The 19,628-nt window shown below is 36.6% G+C and overlaps 1 protein-coding gene across 1 annotated transcript in view; it reads left to right on the top strand.

Moving 5' to 3' along the window:
- ralgapa1 (Ral GTPase activating protein catalytic subunit alpha 1) overlaps positions 1-19,628 on the top strand; it is a 239,692-nt gene that overhangs the window by 45,606 nt on the left and 174,458 nt on the right. Inside the window, 7 exon segments of the mRNA XM_039741861.1 lie at positions 4,391-4,627; positions 5,877-6,065; positions 7,028-7,168; positions 9,635-9,783; positions 15,746-15,869; positions 16,112-16,349; positions 16,532-16,693. Coding sequence (XP_039597795.1) covers positions 4,391-4,627; positions 5,877-6,065; positions 7,028-7,168; positions 9,635-9,783; positions 15,746-15,869; positions 16,112-16,349; positions 16,532-16,693 — 1,240 coding nt within the window.

Below are 19,628 nucleotides of genomic sequence, written 5' to 3'. Positions count from 1 at the left end.
GGTTTGCCTGTACAGTACTGCGCAAAAGTTTTGTGCCATCCAAAAAAACAATTTCTAAGACTATTTACTTAAACCCTAAATGTTTTATCTGCTCTTAGAAATACTTTATAACATATAATCACAAATAAATTACGATACTGTAAAAGCAACAAGAATGTCTAGTGTTTTTAAAACTGGTCATGTTTTTGTGTATCATACCCCCCCCACCCCCAAGTATTCTTCAAGGTTTGCTGTCGTTCTTCTTTTGATGTTGGATGCTTTTTTCTCTATTTGTCTAAATTATCCCATAGGTACTGATAATGTTTAGATTGGGGCTTCTGAGGTGGCCAACTTTGTACGATTAGGCCAGGTTTATACTTCACGTGACGTGACGCATGCTCCAGTAGACACTACTGCTATGTAAGCCTTTAACTGTGTATACTTGCGTGTGTACTTTACATAAATCTGGAAGATTCCACCAGGTGGTAGTGCGAGATATCATCACTGTGAGAAAGCGTTTGGCTTTGCTGTGTTGTGAATTGCCTGAAACATGCATTAAATCCTGAGGAAACCTTGCCGCAATATCTCTGAAAATGATGTTTAATTATTACATCCATCAATCCAGGGATGTGCCCATTCCAGCTAGCATAGGGCACGAGGCAGAAACAATCACTGGATGGGGCATCAGCTCATCGCAAGATAAATACAAGCACTTACATACACCAATGTCATTTTAGCATCACCAAATCTGCATATCTTTGGAAGGAAACTGGAGCACAATGTGGAAACCTACCAAGACAACATGCAAACTCCAGGCAGGGAACACCAGCAACGTGATTCCCTGTGAGGCAGCGGCGCTACCCCTCCATCACTGTGTCACCCCATGTGTGTAATTATTAACAGTATTAATTATTTAAACGAAATTAACGATTTTTCTGTAAAATGTAACATACTTATCATGAAAGTGATATCAAGTATAAATCTAAGTAAGTGTTCTAAATGTGCAGAGAGTTGGAATATCATACATTTTAATGTGTTCTGTGTGGTGATTGCTGCTGTCAGGTTAGGAGGAAGCACAGAGGCACATAGCGATTAACAACTGGGTTGATTTTATGATGACGTTTACGACAGTCTACTTTAATGGCAAAGTAAACTACGAGGTTAAAGTGGACATTTCGAGATTAAAGCTGAAATTTCCACTTTATTCACAAAATACACCTTTTCACTGTGTCCTTTAATTTTTTTTCTCTGTGGCTCAAATACAGCACTGTACATTCTGTTGTTGTGAAGATGGAAAAAAAAAAAAGAGAGACTTAAGAAGTCTCACATACCATCTTCTGTACAATGTATCGTGTCATCACGATGGAGAATATTTGACACTTGAATATAAAAGCACATCAAAGCAGACACCTCGATCCCGTAGGATCCTCAAAGCGGTTTTCTGTCTTAAGTAGATAGTAAACAGAGACTCTGATTTCACATTCCAACTTTTATCACACTGCACCCCCTGACTTTTTGCTGGGACTAAAACGCATGCGTCGTGTTAATTTCTGAGGACCTGCTCAGAGGATGCGTCAAATGAACCCTGGGAACTTGTTGCAGCCATGATGCGTGCACTAACACGTTCTGAGCGTGAAGTATTAATGAGTCCATCTGTAGTCTTTTACTCCAAGTAGGTCTTCATTGCACTTGCAATGTATTAGAGGTCATTACAATGCTAAAATATACAGTTTTTACAAGTAGGTAATTTTTCCACAGATGCATCATGATGATTTAAAATGTGTTTACATTTCTCAGTAGTCATTATTCCATCCGTTTTGACATTCATTAACATGTTTGAGAAAACACAGCTTTGCCTCTGTCATTTGGCTCGGATGTGATGTGAGGTGATTGTTATACTCTGCATTTAAGTGGAAAATGTCATTGTTACCACAGACTCTGCCCTGTAAACTATGTGTTACTCTTCCCTTCTCATGCATTCACAGAAGTAAGAAATGCCTTTTTTTGTGAATAATTAGTGATAAAGTATACTATTCTGTAGTTCTGGAATTGTTTGAAGTACATGTTTCCATTTACATTTGTCAGAACAGGTCAGGTTGGGGAACATGCACTGGTACAGCGCATTGCTGAACCCACCCAATGATGAAACAGCTTGGCAACCCAGTTGGAAACCCCCAGGCAGTCATGCGGTTCAGTCCCACCCTCCAGACATTACCATCTATCTGCTACAGTGAGGTGTTTCCTGGTTGTTCCCTGGCCTGTTCAAGCTGTTTAGGTCCTCAACAGTGATGATCCTATAATCCGCATCACCCTCAGGGAATCGTGCCATGTGGCTGTAAGTGCTGTAACTGACTCTCATTCACAATGCAGGTAATGTGCCTCATTCGAGACTCCGTGAGCAACTGCTCATTTGACACAAGGTCACACCAGTGGTACCCAGAATTTTATCGAAGGAGTCACTGTCACTGGATAGCGTTCATGTCTCGCAAACAATATAGGAAAACAGGAAGCACCAGGAGTCTAAAAACTTGGACCTTCATCCTTTTGCAAAAAGCGCCACACACCCCTTTCCAGCGACCTATTGACCCACCCCCCCTTAACCAAATGCTCTCCCAGTCTGTCTGTTGACTTCATAGGAAGATTCATTTGCATTTATAGAAACCAAAATTCTTACAAGTAAAAAAAACAATGGAGGATATTATTGTTTGGAGATTTTATGAATATTGTCAACAATACTGATAAAAAATATTTTGTGAGAATGTTACAGTGTGTGAAAGTAACATGTTTCTAAATTTATGGGGCTTTTCTGGAATATGTTTATTCTACTTAACTAATTTTGCAAGTTATTCCTGATTGATCTATTGAACGTTATTTCTGTGAAAGTCTAAATGTGCTCTGGCTTGAAATTTTTTGTTTCATTGGATTGTTTGCAGTATAGTCGCTTTCAGTAGCAAAAAAATCATAGTATTTCCGGTTTCATTATTCATTAATGTATGTAAAGACTAGAGCAATCTAGGCAAGAGAACTGGATACTTTTGTTAGTACATATTGTGCTATAATGTTTTATCCATTATGCAAAACTAATTACAGTAGCTATTTAATATTGGTTAGTAAATTTTATGTTCAAATAAGACACAATATTGTAAATAATATCTGCATATACAGTAGGGGCAACTGTATCATGGATTTGAAAATCAATGGACTGGTAATTTCACTACAGTCCTAATTAATAAAATGTAAAGTATCTCAAATACTTCAAACACTTTAAGGTGCTTAGGAAACAGTTTACACAAATGTGCCCAAAAATAATGACACATGATAGGATTTTGGGGAAGTACAAGTCCTTGTGTGGGGACACTAATGCCCTCCTTTAGCTTGTATGTGTCATCCTGAGGTGCATCAAACTTTTTTTTTGTTTATTTTAAATTTAAAAAAAGAACTCGCTTTAGGCAGTTGGTAAAGGGAAAAAAAAAAATTTTATTTCATCATTTGAAGTGACGACGATGATGATGATGATGCTGCATTTTATGTTTGGGACTAATTTACTTCTTATTAGAGACTTTAATATAAATCTATAAATAAGGTGTCTAATGTTATGCAAGTGTGTGTATTGATTTATTCTTATTTTCTATTTTTGGTATGTCATTTATTCGGGTTCATAAAGTCAATAGTGTTCACTTCCTGGGATCAGGCCTATCGAGTTATATCACAACATTGTCTGTATCCAAGTCGAATAGTTGTTGTAGTGTTTCTTTTTGTTCTACTTTGTAATAAAAACAGCAATATCTCAGCGTTTCGTGTTAATCAAGGTAGCTCTTCTGTATGTAATCTGCATTTTACCGAGAATGACTACCTTCCGTCTGTACGTCATAAGAGTCTCAAAATTGGTGGTGTCCCTTCCCGCCCTGAAATAGTTGCCCGTGTTTAGGAGTTGACAGTGACAAAAACCACCACTATAGCAATGTACAGTATCTCTGTCGGTGCAGCTTGTTTACTTTATTTGACCCAATGTGTTTAGTTTAAAATTAAATATTATCGAAATTGTTCATTTTACTCTGCATATATTTGTGTTTGTAATAAATATTACTTAAGTTAACATAGTTGATTCTATATTATTGTATAGTCTAATCTGTCATATTGTAAATATATCCAATGAGGGACTTCCTGCAATATCAGTAAATTGTCAGTCAGTCATTGTCCAACCCGCTATATCCTAACACAGGGTCATGGGGGTCTGCTGCCGCCAGTTCCAGCAAACACAGGGCACAAGGCAGGAAACAAACCCCGGGCAGGGCGCCAGTCCACCGCAGATCACTAAACTCTAATTTACATATTTACTTTAAATTACTGTATGGACCTTTTTATACCAGTTTATGTATGTATTAATTGTTTTCATTTTTCTTTCCCGTAGAGAGCAGCAGCAGGTCTGGCAGCTCGAGAAGAAGGAGGTACACGACCTGATAATGTTGATGGAAACATAGAACCAGAGCAGTCACACTCTAACACCAGCACACTAACTGAAAGGGAACCAAGTTCTTCAAGCCTGTGTAGTGTGGATGAGGAACATCTTACCGATATTGAAGTGGTCAGAAAGGTGTTCTGCTCATCCAGAACTAATGTTAACTTTATAACAGAAATTTTTCGACAGGTATGAAACATAAAGAGAAAAAAATTATTGAATTTGGCAACATGTTATCTTAATAAAACAAAAACACTAAACTATAGTCAACATCCTTTGATAGGTTGCATTGTTTATTAAAAGATTTTTATTTTGGTTACTTACATGACTGCTGAATTGAGTGACTTTTACTAAATACAGAATATAGCTAAAAGTATCTGGACACTTCTCCGAATTGAACTCTCGTGTTTCAGCTGCACCCATTGTTAACAAATCAATAAAATCAAGTACAAAGCCATATAATTTCCTTTGGCAAACATTGGGTCAACCTAAAAAGCTCAGTGACTTAAAACGTGGCACTGTCATAGGATGACACTTTTGCCACAAGTTGGTACATTAAATTTCTGTTTGGCTAGATATGCCCTGGTCAATTGGGAGGTGGAAGAGTCTAGGAGCAGTATACCACACAAACTCACAGAGCAGGGAACACTTTGTGCTGACATATATACATAATACCTAAAAACGGCCCATCCTGTGTTGTATCACACACAGAGTTCCAAACTTCCTCTGGAAGCAACATCAGCATATGAACTGTGTGTTGGGAGCTTCATGAAATGGGTTTCCATATCTGAGTAGCTACACACAAGCCTAAAATACTATGCACAGTGCCAAGCATCGGCTGGAGTGGTGTAAAGCGCTCTGTTTATTGTACTCTGGGGCAGTGGAAATGTGTTCTCTGGAGTAATGAATCGTGCTTCATTGTCTGGCAGTCTGATGGATGAATCTGGGTTTGGCGAATACCAGGCGATTGCTACTTTCCAGATTGCCTATTGTACAGTTTGTGGGAGAAGGGATAATGATCTGGGGCTGTTTTTCGGGATTTAGGTTAGGTCCTTTGGGTCCAGTGAAGGATAGTGTTAATGCTACAGCATGTAAAGACCTTGAAGACAATTGTGTGCTTCTAACTTTTGTGTCAGAACTGTTTCTGTTCCAGCATTACTGTGCCCCTGTTAGGGTTACACTGAGCATACTAGATCACAAAAAAAGTAATGGGGCACCTTTCCCCCTTTAAGTATCCTTACCCCATAATCAGTACTGATGTGTGCCATAGTTTCAGGCCTACATTTTATGAAAACTTGGTATGTGAGCCTTCGTTTATTTGTTTGTTTGATTCTTGAAATTTATTGTTTCATTTATCTAATTGTATGTGTTAAAATTATTCTGGACTTTCAGAACATTTTAAAAATATAACTTCTTACCCCATTTTTGTTTAACAAAGGCATTTCTACTGCCAATATGTGAAGCTGCTGCAATGAGAAAGGTTGTGAGGGTTTACCAAGAGTGGATTCAGCAGGAAGACAAACCAGTCTTTATGAGGGAGCCAGAAGAAATGCAGTACTCTCCTGCTACAAGTGTGATTCATTTGGAAACTGCAGGGGAACTTGCAGCTGAAAAAGAAAAGGAAGAAGTAAGTCTTTTGTTGTCAAGGTTGCTGCTGTTCATTAGATTCTAAGAAGAGAGAAAGATTTCTGACTTCTTATAGACGCTATGCTATTGGATGGCAAATACTTTAATAACCTGCACATGTAATTGGTTGACAAGCAATAAAAAATACGTCAAAGTATAATTTAAGTAGTGGATATAAACGTAGCATGCATAATACAGTGTTTCCTACAGAAATTTGATATAGCAACAGGGACAAAGGAATGGGGGTTATGGGTATGTAGTCCCTTTAAATTTTGAAATGCATTATGTGCTGCCTGGGAAAGTGATAGATTTTCATCATTTACATAATTTTTAGTACTGGTGGAGAAACAGTAATGATATATTTAATAAAAAATGTCTTCTTTTAATGTAACAATTAGAAATAATATACAGTCCCCTACACAACTATTGGCACTCCAGAGAATGATGGGTAAAAATGTTACAGAAGAGCACCATTTGGTCGATTACCTTAAACTAAAAAAAGATGAGAGAAATCCAGCCTTTAACTGAAGTAAATTTATTCTGAGAAAAAAATAATTCAACACAAAAATGGTTAAAGGAACACAAAATCAAGCTTCTGCCATGGCCATCTCAGTCCCCAGCCCTAAACCTGTGGGGTGAGCTATAGATGAGAGTGCTCAAGAGAGGACTCTATTTTAGTTTAAAATCCATATACTGTAAAACTAGTTACTTTTTTTCTGTAATTAAACATGAATGCAAAAACCTTGTTGTCTGCAAAGTACAAAGATTACTCACACAAGGGTGCTTCAATGCTGTTATCTTGTTGCACTCATACCTTTTCCCATAACCATAGGGTGTTATGCGGTACCTTAACATTTTTACAAAGATGGTGCATCATAGTTTTAATAATAACATTACACTTATTTTTAATGCTTTGCTATGAGTCTGCATTTGTATGTAACCAATATGTTTAAAAAATTGTAGGACAAAACCACTAAAGCACCCGGGCATACAAGGTCTTCCAGCTGGACAAGAAACTCTTCATACCAAGATGCAATCAATAAAGTGTCAGACTCTGAACTTTTGGAATATAATGTGGCAGCGGGCTTACAGTCCACTCTGCAGGTATGTTTATCTCTATCTACTTATTGGGTATCAGTGTTGCCGCGCAAGTCTTGGTTTTATTTCATTTTGTTTTATGTTTATTCTTAATCCCAGGCTATTTGAGATGTGTGTATATATTGGCTGGTAATCGATTAAAAAAAATTATCTAATTAACTGTGATTAATTGCATCTGACATTAAAACATGCAATCATAAAATAAATGCATACATCATGAAATAAATATACACTTAGTCACAAAATTAGTGTTGAATCAACACAAAGAAATTTTTAAAAAATTTAATGGCATAGTTTAAACTTAAACAATGACCTGAAGCCTGACCTTTCAACAAAATACTACTTGAGCAAATACAACCTGAACTTGAATGCCTTCCTAAAAGGCAAGTTGAGATGAAGCTAGTAAGAAAACTAGGCCAATATATTCATTCTCAAATCGGTATGGCATGTGAGACACAGATTTGTCAAATTAAAATGAAGTGATCAAAACTAATGTAGAGTTTGAATGCACTGCTGAAGACTGACTTAATTGAAAGAATAAGCATCTCTTAAATGGGCATATATTAAAACTTATGTGAAAGTGCTCACCAAGTCCTGTGTCTGAAAATGGCAACCTTCAAACAATTTAAGCAATTAACACATGACACTGCAGCTAATCTCCCTGGACGTGGACGGAAGAGAAGAATTGATAAAATACTGCAACGAAGGATAGTCCGAATGGTGGATAAACAGCCCCAATCAACTTCAAAACATATTCAAGCTGTTCTGCAGACTCAGGGTGCAACAGTGTCGGCCCGAACTATCCATCGACATCTGGACGAAATGAAAAGCTATGGCAGGAGAGCCTGGAGGACCTCACTGCTGACACAGGAACATAAAAAAGTCAGACTGGAGTTTGCCAAAATGTACTTGAGGAAGCCAAAATCCTTCTGGGCGAACGTCTTGTGGACAGATGAGACCATGGTAGAGCTTTTTGGTAAAGCTCATCATTCTACTGTTTACAGAAAACGGAATGAGGCCTACGAAGAAAAGAACACAGTACCTACAGTCAAGCATGGTGGAGATTCTAAGATGTTTTGGGGATGTTTTGCTGCCTCTGGCACTGAATGCCTTGACTGTGTGCAAGGCATCATGAAATCTGAAGACTACCAAAAGATATTGGGGGGCAATGTAGGGCTCAGTGTCAGAAAGCTGGGTCTGCGTCAGAGGTCATGGGTGTTCCAGCAGGACAATGACCCCAAACATACCTCTAAAAGCACCCAGAAATGGTTTAAGACAAAGCGCTGGAGAGTTCTGTAGTGGCCAGCAATGAGTCCGGATCTAAATCCGATTGAACACTTATAGAGATCTCAAAATTGCTGTTGGGAGAAGGCGCCCTTTAAATCTGAGAGACCTTGAGCAGTTTGCAAAAGAAGAGTGGTTAGAAATTCCAGTTGAGAGGTGTAACAAGCTTGTTGATGGTTATAGGAAGTGCTTGATTTCAGTTATTTTTTCCAAAGGGCCTGCAACCAAATATTAAGTTGAGGGCGCAAATAATTTTGTCGAGCCCAGTTATTGAGTTCTGTGTGAAATGATGTCAGATTTGCCTTTTTTTCTCTGTTTTTTGTGTTGTTCCAATGCACATAAAGGAAATAAACATCCATCCATCCATCCATTTTCTAACCCGCTGAATCCGAATAGGGTCACGGGGGTCTGCTGGAGCCAATCCCAGCCAACACAGGGCACAAGGCAGGAACCAATCCTGGGCAGGGTGCCAACCCACCGCAGGACACGCACAAACACACCCACACACCAAGGCCAATTTAGAATCGCCAATCCACCTAACCTGCATGTCTTTGGATTGTGGGAGGAAACCGGAGTGCCCGGAGGAAACCCACGCAGACATGGGGAGAACATGCAAACTCCACGCAGGGAGGACCCGGGAAGCGAACCCGGGTCTCCTAACTGCGAGGCAGCAGCGCTACCACTGCGCCACCGTGCCGCCCGGAAATAAACATGTGTATACTAAAACATTTGTAATTGCAACAATTTTCTGGGAGAAATGGTGCATTTTATGGGAAAATTCCAGGGGTGCCTATAATTTCGGCCATGACTGTAAATATGGTACTGGATGTGTTTGTAATTCTTTAGGTACACACTTATTAACCTTTTTGTATTATTGTTCCGTAATGGTAAAAAAAAAAAAACATGAAAATGCCATCCTGACCAAAGAAAAAATATAAAAAGTATAGCATACAATGTATACATGAGCCGATTTTTATTAACTTCAGTTTATATTTAAAATGTCCACCCCTAGCAGTAAACCTTAGTTATTTGTGAAGCAGTAATATTCTCATCATTCTGTATTCCCAAAGGAGCAGCAAGAAACAGAAAAAAGGTCTGGGGTGGCCCACCCTGTATATTGTACTATAAATAAAGCAATGAGTATATATACACATACATATGATTTCGTTTTTTCTGATTTTGTTTTAGGTTTTCATCATAAATTCTTCTAACGTATTTCTTCTGGAACCTGCTAATGATATAAAATTCCTTTTGGAGGAACACATTGACATGTGTAAACGAGTCCTCAATATTTATCGTAGCCTGGTTATGCATGAGACAATGGATCAGAAGACATGGTTCGTTTTTAATATCTTCTCTATTTTTACTTTAGCGATTTACATTTTAAATATTCTTATTGAAATTGCTTTGCTTATTAATGGTACTAGGGGTTATTATGTTTTATAATTGTAAAAAGTACATTGAATGATAAAGTGTCATAGAAAAGATGCACGAATGGGTGAGACGTATAAAAGTGGAGCATACAAGTGTATAGAGCAGGGTTGCCCAGTGTATAGAGCAGGGTTGCCCAGTGCATCGAGCACGATCGACTGGTAGATCGCAAAAGGTAGTGCAGATAGATCGCGTTGCATTCCAAAAAAATTTTTTTTAAACATTAGTCTATCATATATCCTTACCTATGGCATTTGCCACTTAATTGACATACAAGGCGGCCAGTCTGAGATCCCCTTTCTTCCAACACACTGGTCATCCCGCATGCATGATCAAACGCGCGAGCTACTGCAAAACCCCGTCTATCTAAGTGATCTAGTTAGCCTTCCAATTTATATCGACTAAAGAAGGGATTTAAAAAAAATTGTTTGGGGGAGGGTATGGGCTGGATGTGGAATTGGAAGAGATTTTTTTTTCTCACAATGTCACAATCGAAGTGCGTTTGTCTGATCTGCCAATACATCATTGCTATTCCAAAGAAGAAAAATGTGGAAAGGCACTTTCGAACTGTTCATAAAAACTACGAAAATGACTTCCTTCTGAAAAGCGATCTGAGAAAGAGAAAGGAGAGGGAACTAAAATTGCAGTTAATCGGACAGCCGTCATTTTTTACTCGGCTGAATTCAAAAGCTCCTTGACTGCATTATTCGGCTCTACTTATTTATGCGAGTCAGCCTTTTTCCCACGTGACGATTATTAAATCCAAATACTGTAGTGACCATAAATGTATTGAATTGTTATTGTGCCATAAAGGTTATTCAGTTATGCAAGGTACAACATATATTTTATGTATAAAGTATACTCATCTAAAGGTAGATCATTTCGACCTGGGCATTTTAAAAGTAGCTCGCAAGCTGAAAAAGTGTGGGCACCCCTTGTATAGAGTGTCTCTGTAAAAGGCAGTACGAGTTGTTATTTCGTCTCGGAGCATGGAATGTAAATGTTAGTCTTTCGGATGGTTTTCTTCTGGACTACAACATTAAGAGAGAGCACTAAGACAAAATGTGCAGTACCCAATTTAGTAGCCGGTATCCACGACAGACAGTAAAGAAACTTTGAGAATCAAATAAGTGGTAAAAGCCCTAAATGCACATGTAGCCATTAAACTGTAATCCATAGAGAAAACAAAAACTGAAACTGTCAGCCAGCATTTTGTTCAGATGACCCTGTAATTGATTGCAAGGATGAGATGTCTAAAGTATATTTAAATTTCTGCTACTTGTCAAAGCAGGAGTTGGGCATAGCATTTAACTATCATAGAGGAAGCTTTTGTTGAATGAAGCATCACTTTGACAGTTGTAATTCTAATTTGCAATTTTATGTGTGTTGCTGCTTTGTTACTTTATAAAAATATGAGAGAGAAGAATGGATTAATCGGTCAATTACTGTTTTTGCTGTCAGCGACAATAATTACACAACGCTCCAACTTTATTTTCCTCCCCTTTCTCCTTTTGCTTTACTGGTCATTAGACCTACATGAATTTAATCAAAGCAACTTGTTTTAAGGAACATAATAAAGTTTAATGATTAACACACGGTTTGTAATAATATAAATTTATTTTATATACATTTTATTTTATTTCTTGACTAAGTTGGGATATTAGACAATGCTTATGCTTAATTGATTTTCCAAGCTTTTAGTTTGTTTCCCTTTTTTAATTTTGCTATTATATCACAGTGTGCCCTTTCTGAAATACCCATAGGTGAGGACTTGTATATGCTAAAAGTTTACTTGACTGAGTTAATTATGATTTTGTTATACATGAACAATGAAACATAAACAAACGGGTCTTTAGCTGGCTGTTTAACTGCGTAGAGTTTTGATTTTTTTTTTTCTTGACACATAAACAGTTTTACAGGACATGTCCTTTTAAGGATAACATCCATTGCTGTGTGGAACTGCATGTCGTGGCTCTGGGTTGAGGCGATGAACTTTGCTTGTGAAGGAGTGTACTATTTGTTTTTGCTCCATGATCCTTTGCCCATCGAGCAATGTTGTTTTTCCTATCCTTCTGTTAGATAGACTCTAGTAGTACATAGATGTACGATGCCTCTGGTAAGAATCGGACTGTGAATTTAAAATTGCTATTTTTGCTGTATGCAGTATGGTTCTGATATAAAAAGATGAATCTGAGACAGAGGTACACGGTATTGGTGTCATTTTTCAGTGCATAAATCCTTTTTTTAGTTTAAAATAAAATCAAGCTGTATGTCTCCTCTCTTCTTTGCCAGGTGTTTTTTATTGGTCAAATGCTCCCAGTTACTCACTGATAGTGCATACAGAGCAGTGAATGTGTATTGTTAGACTTGATTTTTTTGCTTTGTTTTCATTTTAGTTTGAAGGATTTTTTGGATGAAAATAGATATACCACTCTATTGTTCATGTGAGTGGACTTTGGACTGAATTGTGTGTTACTGTATTTGTTTTTTGTTCATTTCAATAAGAAAAGAAAGATTCATGTTTTGCTTTTTCCCTCTGATGCATTCAATTTGGCATCAGTAATCTTTAATCAGTGTGAAGAGTATAGACCGGTCCATCAAAGAACAGCAAATTATCTGAATTCTTAAAGATTAGAAAAAATTAATTAAAACTCTTAACGCAGAAACTGGCCTAAGCAAAATAAACAATTTGGAATATTGTTACATAACTGAAAAACTGCAAAGTTTTTTAGCAATAATCAATCACCAAGGAAAATGACTATAGATGATCTAATGTTTGAAGGAAAAGTCTAAATCGGCTGTGTCTGAAATTATCCTCTACCGTTTACTGAGCCATGCATCACATGCCTTTTACAGAAGACTTTCACAGCACAACTACTAAGGCTCTCCTCGCTAGATAAATTATGCTCATTAACAACAAAGTAGAAGTAACGGAGAAAAAATTTCTAAAAAGTTGAGATTTCTTTAATAAATTTAATAACAACTTAAGCAAAGGTAAACCTCTACCACAGTAATGACAAGGTAAAAGGAATAAGTGTTTTTATCTCTAAAACCTATTGGAATTATTCTTTTTTTTTTGATGATTTAATTAATGATTAATACAACAGAATGACTCTCTTAATAATTCTCTTTCTGCCATTGTGCAAGTACTGTATCCTGACTTGTTGGTCCTTGTTTTATTTAGCACCTAGTCAGTGGCTCAAAGAACCCAGCCAACATAACTAACAACATTACAAAGCTTATGGGCCACCCAGCCAAGATGTTGTTATAGTGTTTTGTTATGTGTCTTTTTTTTTTAATTCTCTGAGAATCACGCTCCTTTATTAATGAAGCCAAACTTGTACAAAGTTAAGATAGATAGATAATACTACCCTGGTTTCCCTTCCCCTGCAATAGCATAACAACTCACTTGTAATATGCAGCTAAACATGATTATAATGAAGCTAAACCAAGATCGACACACATGTTGTAGCTATCTTTTCCAGATTCCCAAAATAGAGAAGACACTGAGTTGTTCTTAGTAGTAGTTTCCAGCATGAGTCAAACACACAAAAAAAATTTCTCAGTCCAGTGAAGTTTCTTTTAAAAAGATTTAGTGAAAATGTATCCATTCATCCATCCATTTTCCACCCCGCTGAATCCGAACACAGGGTCACGGGGGTCTGCTGGAGCCAATCCCAGCCAACACAGGGCACAAGGCAGGAACCAATCCTGGGCAGGGTGCCAACCCACCGCAAGACACACACAAACACACCCACACACCAAGCACACTGTAGGGCCAATTTAGAATCGCCAATCCACCTAACCGGCATGTCTTTGGAATGTGGGAGGAAACCCATGAAGACACGTGGGTTTGGACACGTATAGAACATGCAAACTCTACGCAGGGAGGACCCGGGAAGTGAGACTTGTCAGGGGCCCGAGCTAGATAGGGGCCCGCCCTTTTTAAAAAATAAGTGGCGTTTTAAAATATACGCACATATTTGAAACATGAAAGGGGCCCGATCTCTGTCAGCTGCCTGGGTCCCAGAATTTCTTAGGTACGGGCCTGTTCTTTGTGCTAATGTGATGTTTACTTTCTTTGTTTTGACACTGTCGTTTTTTTCTGCTTTCATATTCTGTATCTTGCTCTGCATGTGTTTCGAGCCTACATTTTTTTTTTTGAGTCTTTTGAATTCCAATTTTCATTATCTCTTACCTGCTCTGCATGTGTTTGGCCCCCTTGTTTTTTAACCTCTTTATGACGTTTTACTTTGTTTTCTATTCTGTCTTTTTTTTTCTGACCTCGCTTTGTCCTGCTTTTTTTTTTTTTTCCAAATGTCACCTGGTCTGTGGTGATTATTTTCCCTTTTTCGAGTAATAATTTCCATTTGTTTGCACTCCTGCGATCTTTACTTTCTTTTTTTTTATACTTTCTAATTTTCCTACTTTCATATTCTTTAACTTTCTCCACATGTGTATCGCGCACCGTGTTTTTTTTTTTTTGGGAGCCTTTCGAATTCCACTGCTTTCATAATCTCTAACCTGCTCTTCGTGTGTATAGTGCCGATGTTTGTGAACGTCTTTATGAAGTTCTACTTTGTCTTTTACTCTCTGTCTTTTAATTCTGACCCCGATTGGATGCTCTTTTTTTCAATTCAACTTGTTCTGGGCTGATAAATACTTTCCTTATTTTCTGAATATGCACCTAGATTATTCTTTTCGTTTCATTTATAACTTATTGTCCTTGTACGCTTTATATACGCTGAGAGCCCTGGATCTGTGTGTGCTCAAAGCATTGACACGACTGAGTGTTTTGCTGCCCGTGGTCTTTATTGGTTATAAGTAGGCAGTGTCTTGCTAGAATCTAATGTTTTTCGTCATCGCGAGACGGTCCTGGGTCAATCTCTTGGCACAAAGTCTCATGTTTAAGGTCCCCTCAAAACACTCCATGGCCATTGTCATTCGTCTTGCAGGTCTTTTAAGTGTCTTCTGTGATCTTAACCCAGGATTTTTTTTTTTATAATAGAGAGAGAGCTAAATGAAGTGAGATCTAAAAATATCCCAAAAATCTCATTGTAGTGAACTGAACTACATTTTTACAAATATGCATTTAAAGTTTCAATTGTATTTTAGAAAAGTGCATTTTTATTTCTTAAAGGTTCTGGAAAGATGTGAATTTGTCTAAGTAAGGAGCAACCAGTATCTTGAGCCATGCTTAAAACTTGCTTGTGCTCAGTTTATGATTTAAAGCCATGTTAAATGAGGTGTTTGAGCCTGTCTAAGCCCTTCATAGATGAAAAGGCAGAGAGATGTGAGAGTGAGGGTGGATAGGGGCTTTGTAGGGAAAGCAAACGTCCCTGTTTGGCTGTAACTCTGCACAACTGGAAGAAACTGGCATTGTTTATTTAATTTAACCTTCCCTTGTATTCATAATTAAACAGATGAATTTGTTAAAGGGAATGTTGCACTCACAGTTCACAGGGAGCAATTAAAGTTCAGAAATCCATCAGCTCTATACTTGATATACAGTAAACTTGTCACATGTTTCACCCTTTTCCTACTGCCCATCATTCTAACAGTGCCTACATCAAAGACCAGCAATTTAGTCACTGTTGCTCTCCTGACTACATTTTTTTTGTAAAAGTGCGATTATAATAAAAAGCTTATTGTGAGAATATATACAATAATATCATAAATTATCATAAATTAATAATCAAATGAATAAACAGTTTTACAGGCATATATTTTGTTCTCATACATTTTGAAAATGCATTTTCATTTTATTGTTTAGAATCTTATATTTAAAGCTTCTAGTAACAAAATTACCAATGAGTATCCTTTTTACTTTTAAATTATTAAACCGTATCTCTTGTTTTTTCCTGTAAGGGAGCAGATTTTGTTGGTGTTACTTAGAGTAACTGAATGTGTGATGAAAAAAACACCATCAGTGATGCCCCCAGGGAAAAAGTCTATGACTCTCTCTGGGAGGCTTGCTGGAGCAATTTTTCAGGTAAGCATTTTGTTAGAAATAAACATGTTTTAATACACAATATATAAAGCAAACATTATTTCTCAACTCTCTAATATTTGAAACATTTACCCTTTTCCAGTTTGTGTGACTAATTTTGTTACTGTTTTCATCTTGCATGGAATTCAGTCTCTATATGGGAAAATACCACATGTACTTATGAGTTTAAGTTTATTTTAAGCAATCTTTTAAGACTGTAATTATTTTCTTTTTTTGACACAAAGACACTTATAGTCGCCTGGATCAAAGGAAATCTGAATGTATACATCTCCAGGGAGTTGTGGGATGATTTGCTTGGTGTGTTGTCATCACTGACTTCTTGGGAAGAGCTTGTGACTGAGTGGTCATTAACTATGGAGACCTTGACCAAAGTGTTGGCTAGGAATCTGTACAGTCTAGATCTGCAAGATCTTCCTCTGGATAAACTCAGTGAACAAAAACTAAAGAAGCACAAAGGAAAAGGTTAGACTCTTTAGTCTTAATTTTGTGAATCAAGCACATGTTTAAAAATTTTTTCAGGCATTGTCTTTTACCACTACAATAAGCTTGCAGAATTCTTTTTATTAAATTTTGTACTTTTCATATTTTGTATTTCATGTTAATTCCTGATAGAGCAACTTAAGCATTTTTTGTCCTAAGCATAGGTGGTGGATATGAATCACAGAAGCTTTCTGTGGATAAGTCCTTTTCCAAAGGTTGGAGTCGAGACCAGCCTGGACAAGCCCTGATGAGACAGCGTAGTGCCACTACTGCTGGATCTCCTGGGACTGAGAAAGCAAGAAGTATTGTAAGGCAGAAAACTGTTGGTAAGTTTGTTTCCTTTCAGAATTTCTCATTGAACATGCCTCTAAGTAGTTCATTTTCTTTAATATATGCACAATATTTGTTGTTTCAGGAGAAACTACTTTACCTTTCATGACTTTTGTTGATCTGATGGGTGGTATGATGTCATTATCTAGTTTTAATGCAATTTCTTTTAATCCGCTACAGTGTAGAAAGCAAAACAGAAAAAATATGAGTAGAGAATGTTAGTTACTTAATAATGTGTTCACTACTATAGTACGTCTCTTTTGAACAAAAAAAAAAAATATATTAAGAGAAACACAAATCTTTCAAGTGCATAATCTATTTCTTTACATATTATAGTTAGTGAATTTAGAAAAGAGTTAATTGCTTGTTTTCAAACTTCGTTGTGGGGATACATGAGGTTTTTTGTTAAAATCAACTTCATTTTTTAATTGGACTCCTAGTCAAATAAAGCAAGCTGTACATTTTCCTCATTTTCTGTGTTTGGGGTTAATGTAGAAATGGCAAAATAAACTTGTATTAGATAATGTTTTTATACAAATTTATTTGTTGTTTTTTATTTTTTTGAATGTGTTTTTTTTTTTTTAAACATTTTTGTCATTCTCATTATTTTCACTAAATGTTCTGGTTATTTTATCCATTATTTACTAATAAGCATTTTAGTGGGTATAAAGCTGAAGTACTTGCAGCCTTTTCAACATTCGGTGTTGTTTGCCTGGGTATCTGCTCTGCTTGTTGTTAATTTTCATTTTTAGGATGCAATTAAGAGAGCAAGCCTACAAAGGAAAAATGGAAATTAATAGGAAGCAACAAGCATTTAAAGCTATAGTCAAAATACAAATACTTGTGAATGTCTTCTAAATATAAGTTACACTGTAGGGGTTTTCTGAATGTGCAATAAGAGAAGTGAAAAAAGACCAGCTATTTAAATGATTAATTAATGTAATTTTAAAAGCAATTGCCTTTCAATTGAAACTTTTTTATGTGAAATATGAAGCTATAAACCTGACAGAATCCATTTTAAAATGACACACTGTCCTCAGTTTAATTGTACTTTAAAATGGAACAATACTGATGCATTGTTAATGCCTAGTTTTCTTAAAACTATAGGCACAAATATAAAAACAAAGCTCTGGTTTGTTATCTTATTTACTGCTTTCTTTTATACATACTTGAAAAACAATCCAAGTAAGCATTCAACAGTACAGTAAATCAGACACTGCCTTTTCACTGCAAGATCAGAGAGTTTCATCAATATCATTTTTTTAATGTTCCTACTTGCTAAGCAGTGGGAGAAATATCCAATGGAATGACAACTCCTGGATTGGCAGGTAAAATATCTCCACAGACTACCTTCATGCCTTGCAGCAGGGAAATCATAAACCTTCCATCTACAAGCAGAAAAGAAAATCTTTTATTAGTCTTAAGAAAAAGGGAATATGGAGGGAGAGGCACAGATATGGAATGATGAGGTCTATCAAACAAGTTCTATATTTGAGTAGCATAAAAGAAAAGCTGTATTTTCCTAAATGATTACATATATAGGACTCTGGTCTATCATTTTCTCTATCCTCTAGAGGAAATTGATTCTAAATCTCATGCAGCCATTTCATTATTCATCCAAGCAGTATCCACGGGCTGTCTTTTGCTCTGCAGTAGAAGGGCTCCGTTTTCCACCAATGTTTCAGCTTTCCACCATTTTTTTTTTAATGTTTTTTAATTTTGATTTCAGACATACTGTGAAAAAAGGTGAACATTAAGAAAGTGTGACAATTTATGCAGTATTTTACAACTTACATGGCTTGTCATGTCCACATGCATTACTTCTGTAGTACTATTCTACAATAATATATCAAAACCATACAGTAGTGGTAAGAATACTTTTATATTGTCGTACTGCTTTGTATTCAGAAATTTTTCACTTAGCTTTTTTCATTTCTAGTTGTTCTGATGCAAGAGGCAACCATGAAAGGGCTGATGCTTGGTGGAAATCTTTGACCAGCTTCACTCAGGATTATATAATGGTTTATGACATGGTCTAGTAAAGCTGCCCAAATTTGGTCAGATAAATTCTGCTTTCTTGACCTTCATCTTTCTCTTCAGTCTCCTCTCATTCTGACTTCCATTCTCCATTTTCTTTGTGCAGCAACGTTGCCTGCCATTCTACATTTGCCCCCCACCCCAAAAAAAGTGTTTATCAGTAGGTCTTTTTTTTATTTCTGCTAATAGTCTTCCTGCTGATTAAATTGTCGAATTAACTAGTTTTGACCTGTGATCATGGAGTGAATTTTAAAGTGTATGCTAACTTCTTACTGACAGTATTTCTAATATAAACATTGGGATTTTCCCCGTGACAAATGTGAATAAGTCCTGAAAAGTTTTGATGTATTTATGGGATCACTTTTATTGTGTACACATCTGAAAAAAAATGTAATTTATTCTGGAATGAGTAGTCTAATTTCAGTAGCTTCAAAATGCCTAACAGGATACTGATGAAACTGAACTGAAAATAGAACATTTGATTGTTCCAGGAATTAAGTGTGTTTTAACACGTTTCTGCATCAATATATGAAAGGTAGGGCTTCCACACTTAACCATCATAAATGAACATGACATTAGAGTCATTGCTTTAGACAGACTCAATACAAATTTCTAGCCTATAGCAGGGAATAATGAGCTGTAGTCCAGTGCAATACACTTTCCTTGACATACCATAATTTCAAGATCCACACTTCCAGGAAGTCGTATACCATGAAACGTATTTTAAAAACCTACTCTGCAACTCTTATACTTTCAGTAGCTTCATATTGTATCCATCTTTCATTAAAAGTAGAAGGCATTCACATGCTTATTGGTCTGGAACTGAAACCAGACCAAATATGTAATGTATATCATTATCACTCCTAAACTGATCTGCTTAGTCACTAGACACAC

The sequence above is a fragment of the Polypterus senegalus genome, chromosome 18, assembly GCF_016835505.1.
Source record: "Polypterus senegalus isolate Bchr_013 chromosome 18, ASM1683550v1, whole genome shotgun sequence".
NCBI classification, from domain to species: domain Eukaryota; kingdom Metazoa; phylum Chordata; class Cladistia; order Polypteriformes; family Polypteridae; genus Polypterus; species Polypterus senegalus.
The sequence above is the reverse complement of the archived record's forward strand: the minus strand, read 5'-3'. Positions and strand labels throughout refer to the sequence as shown.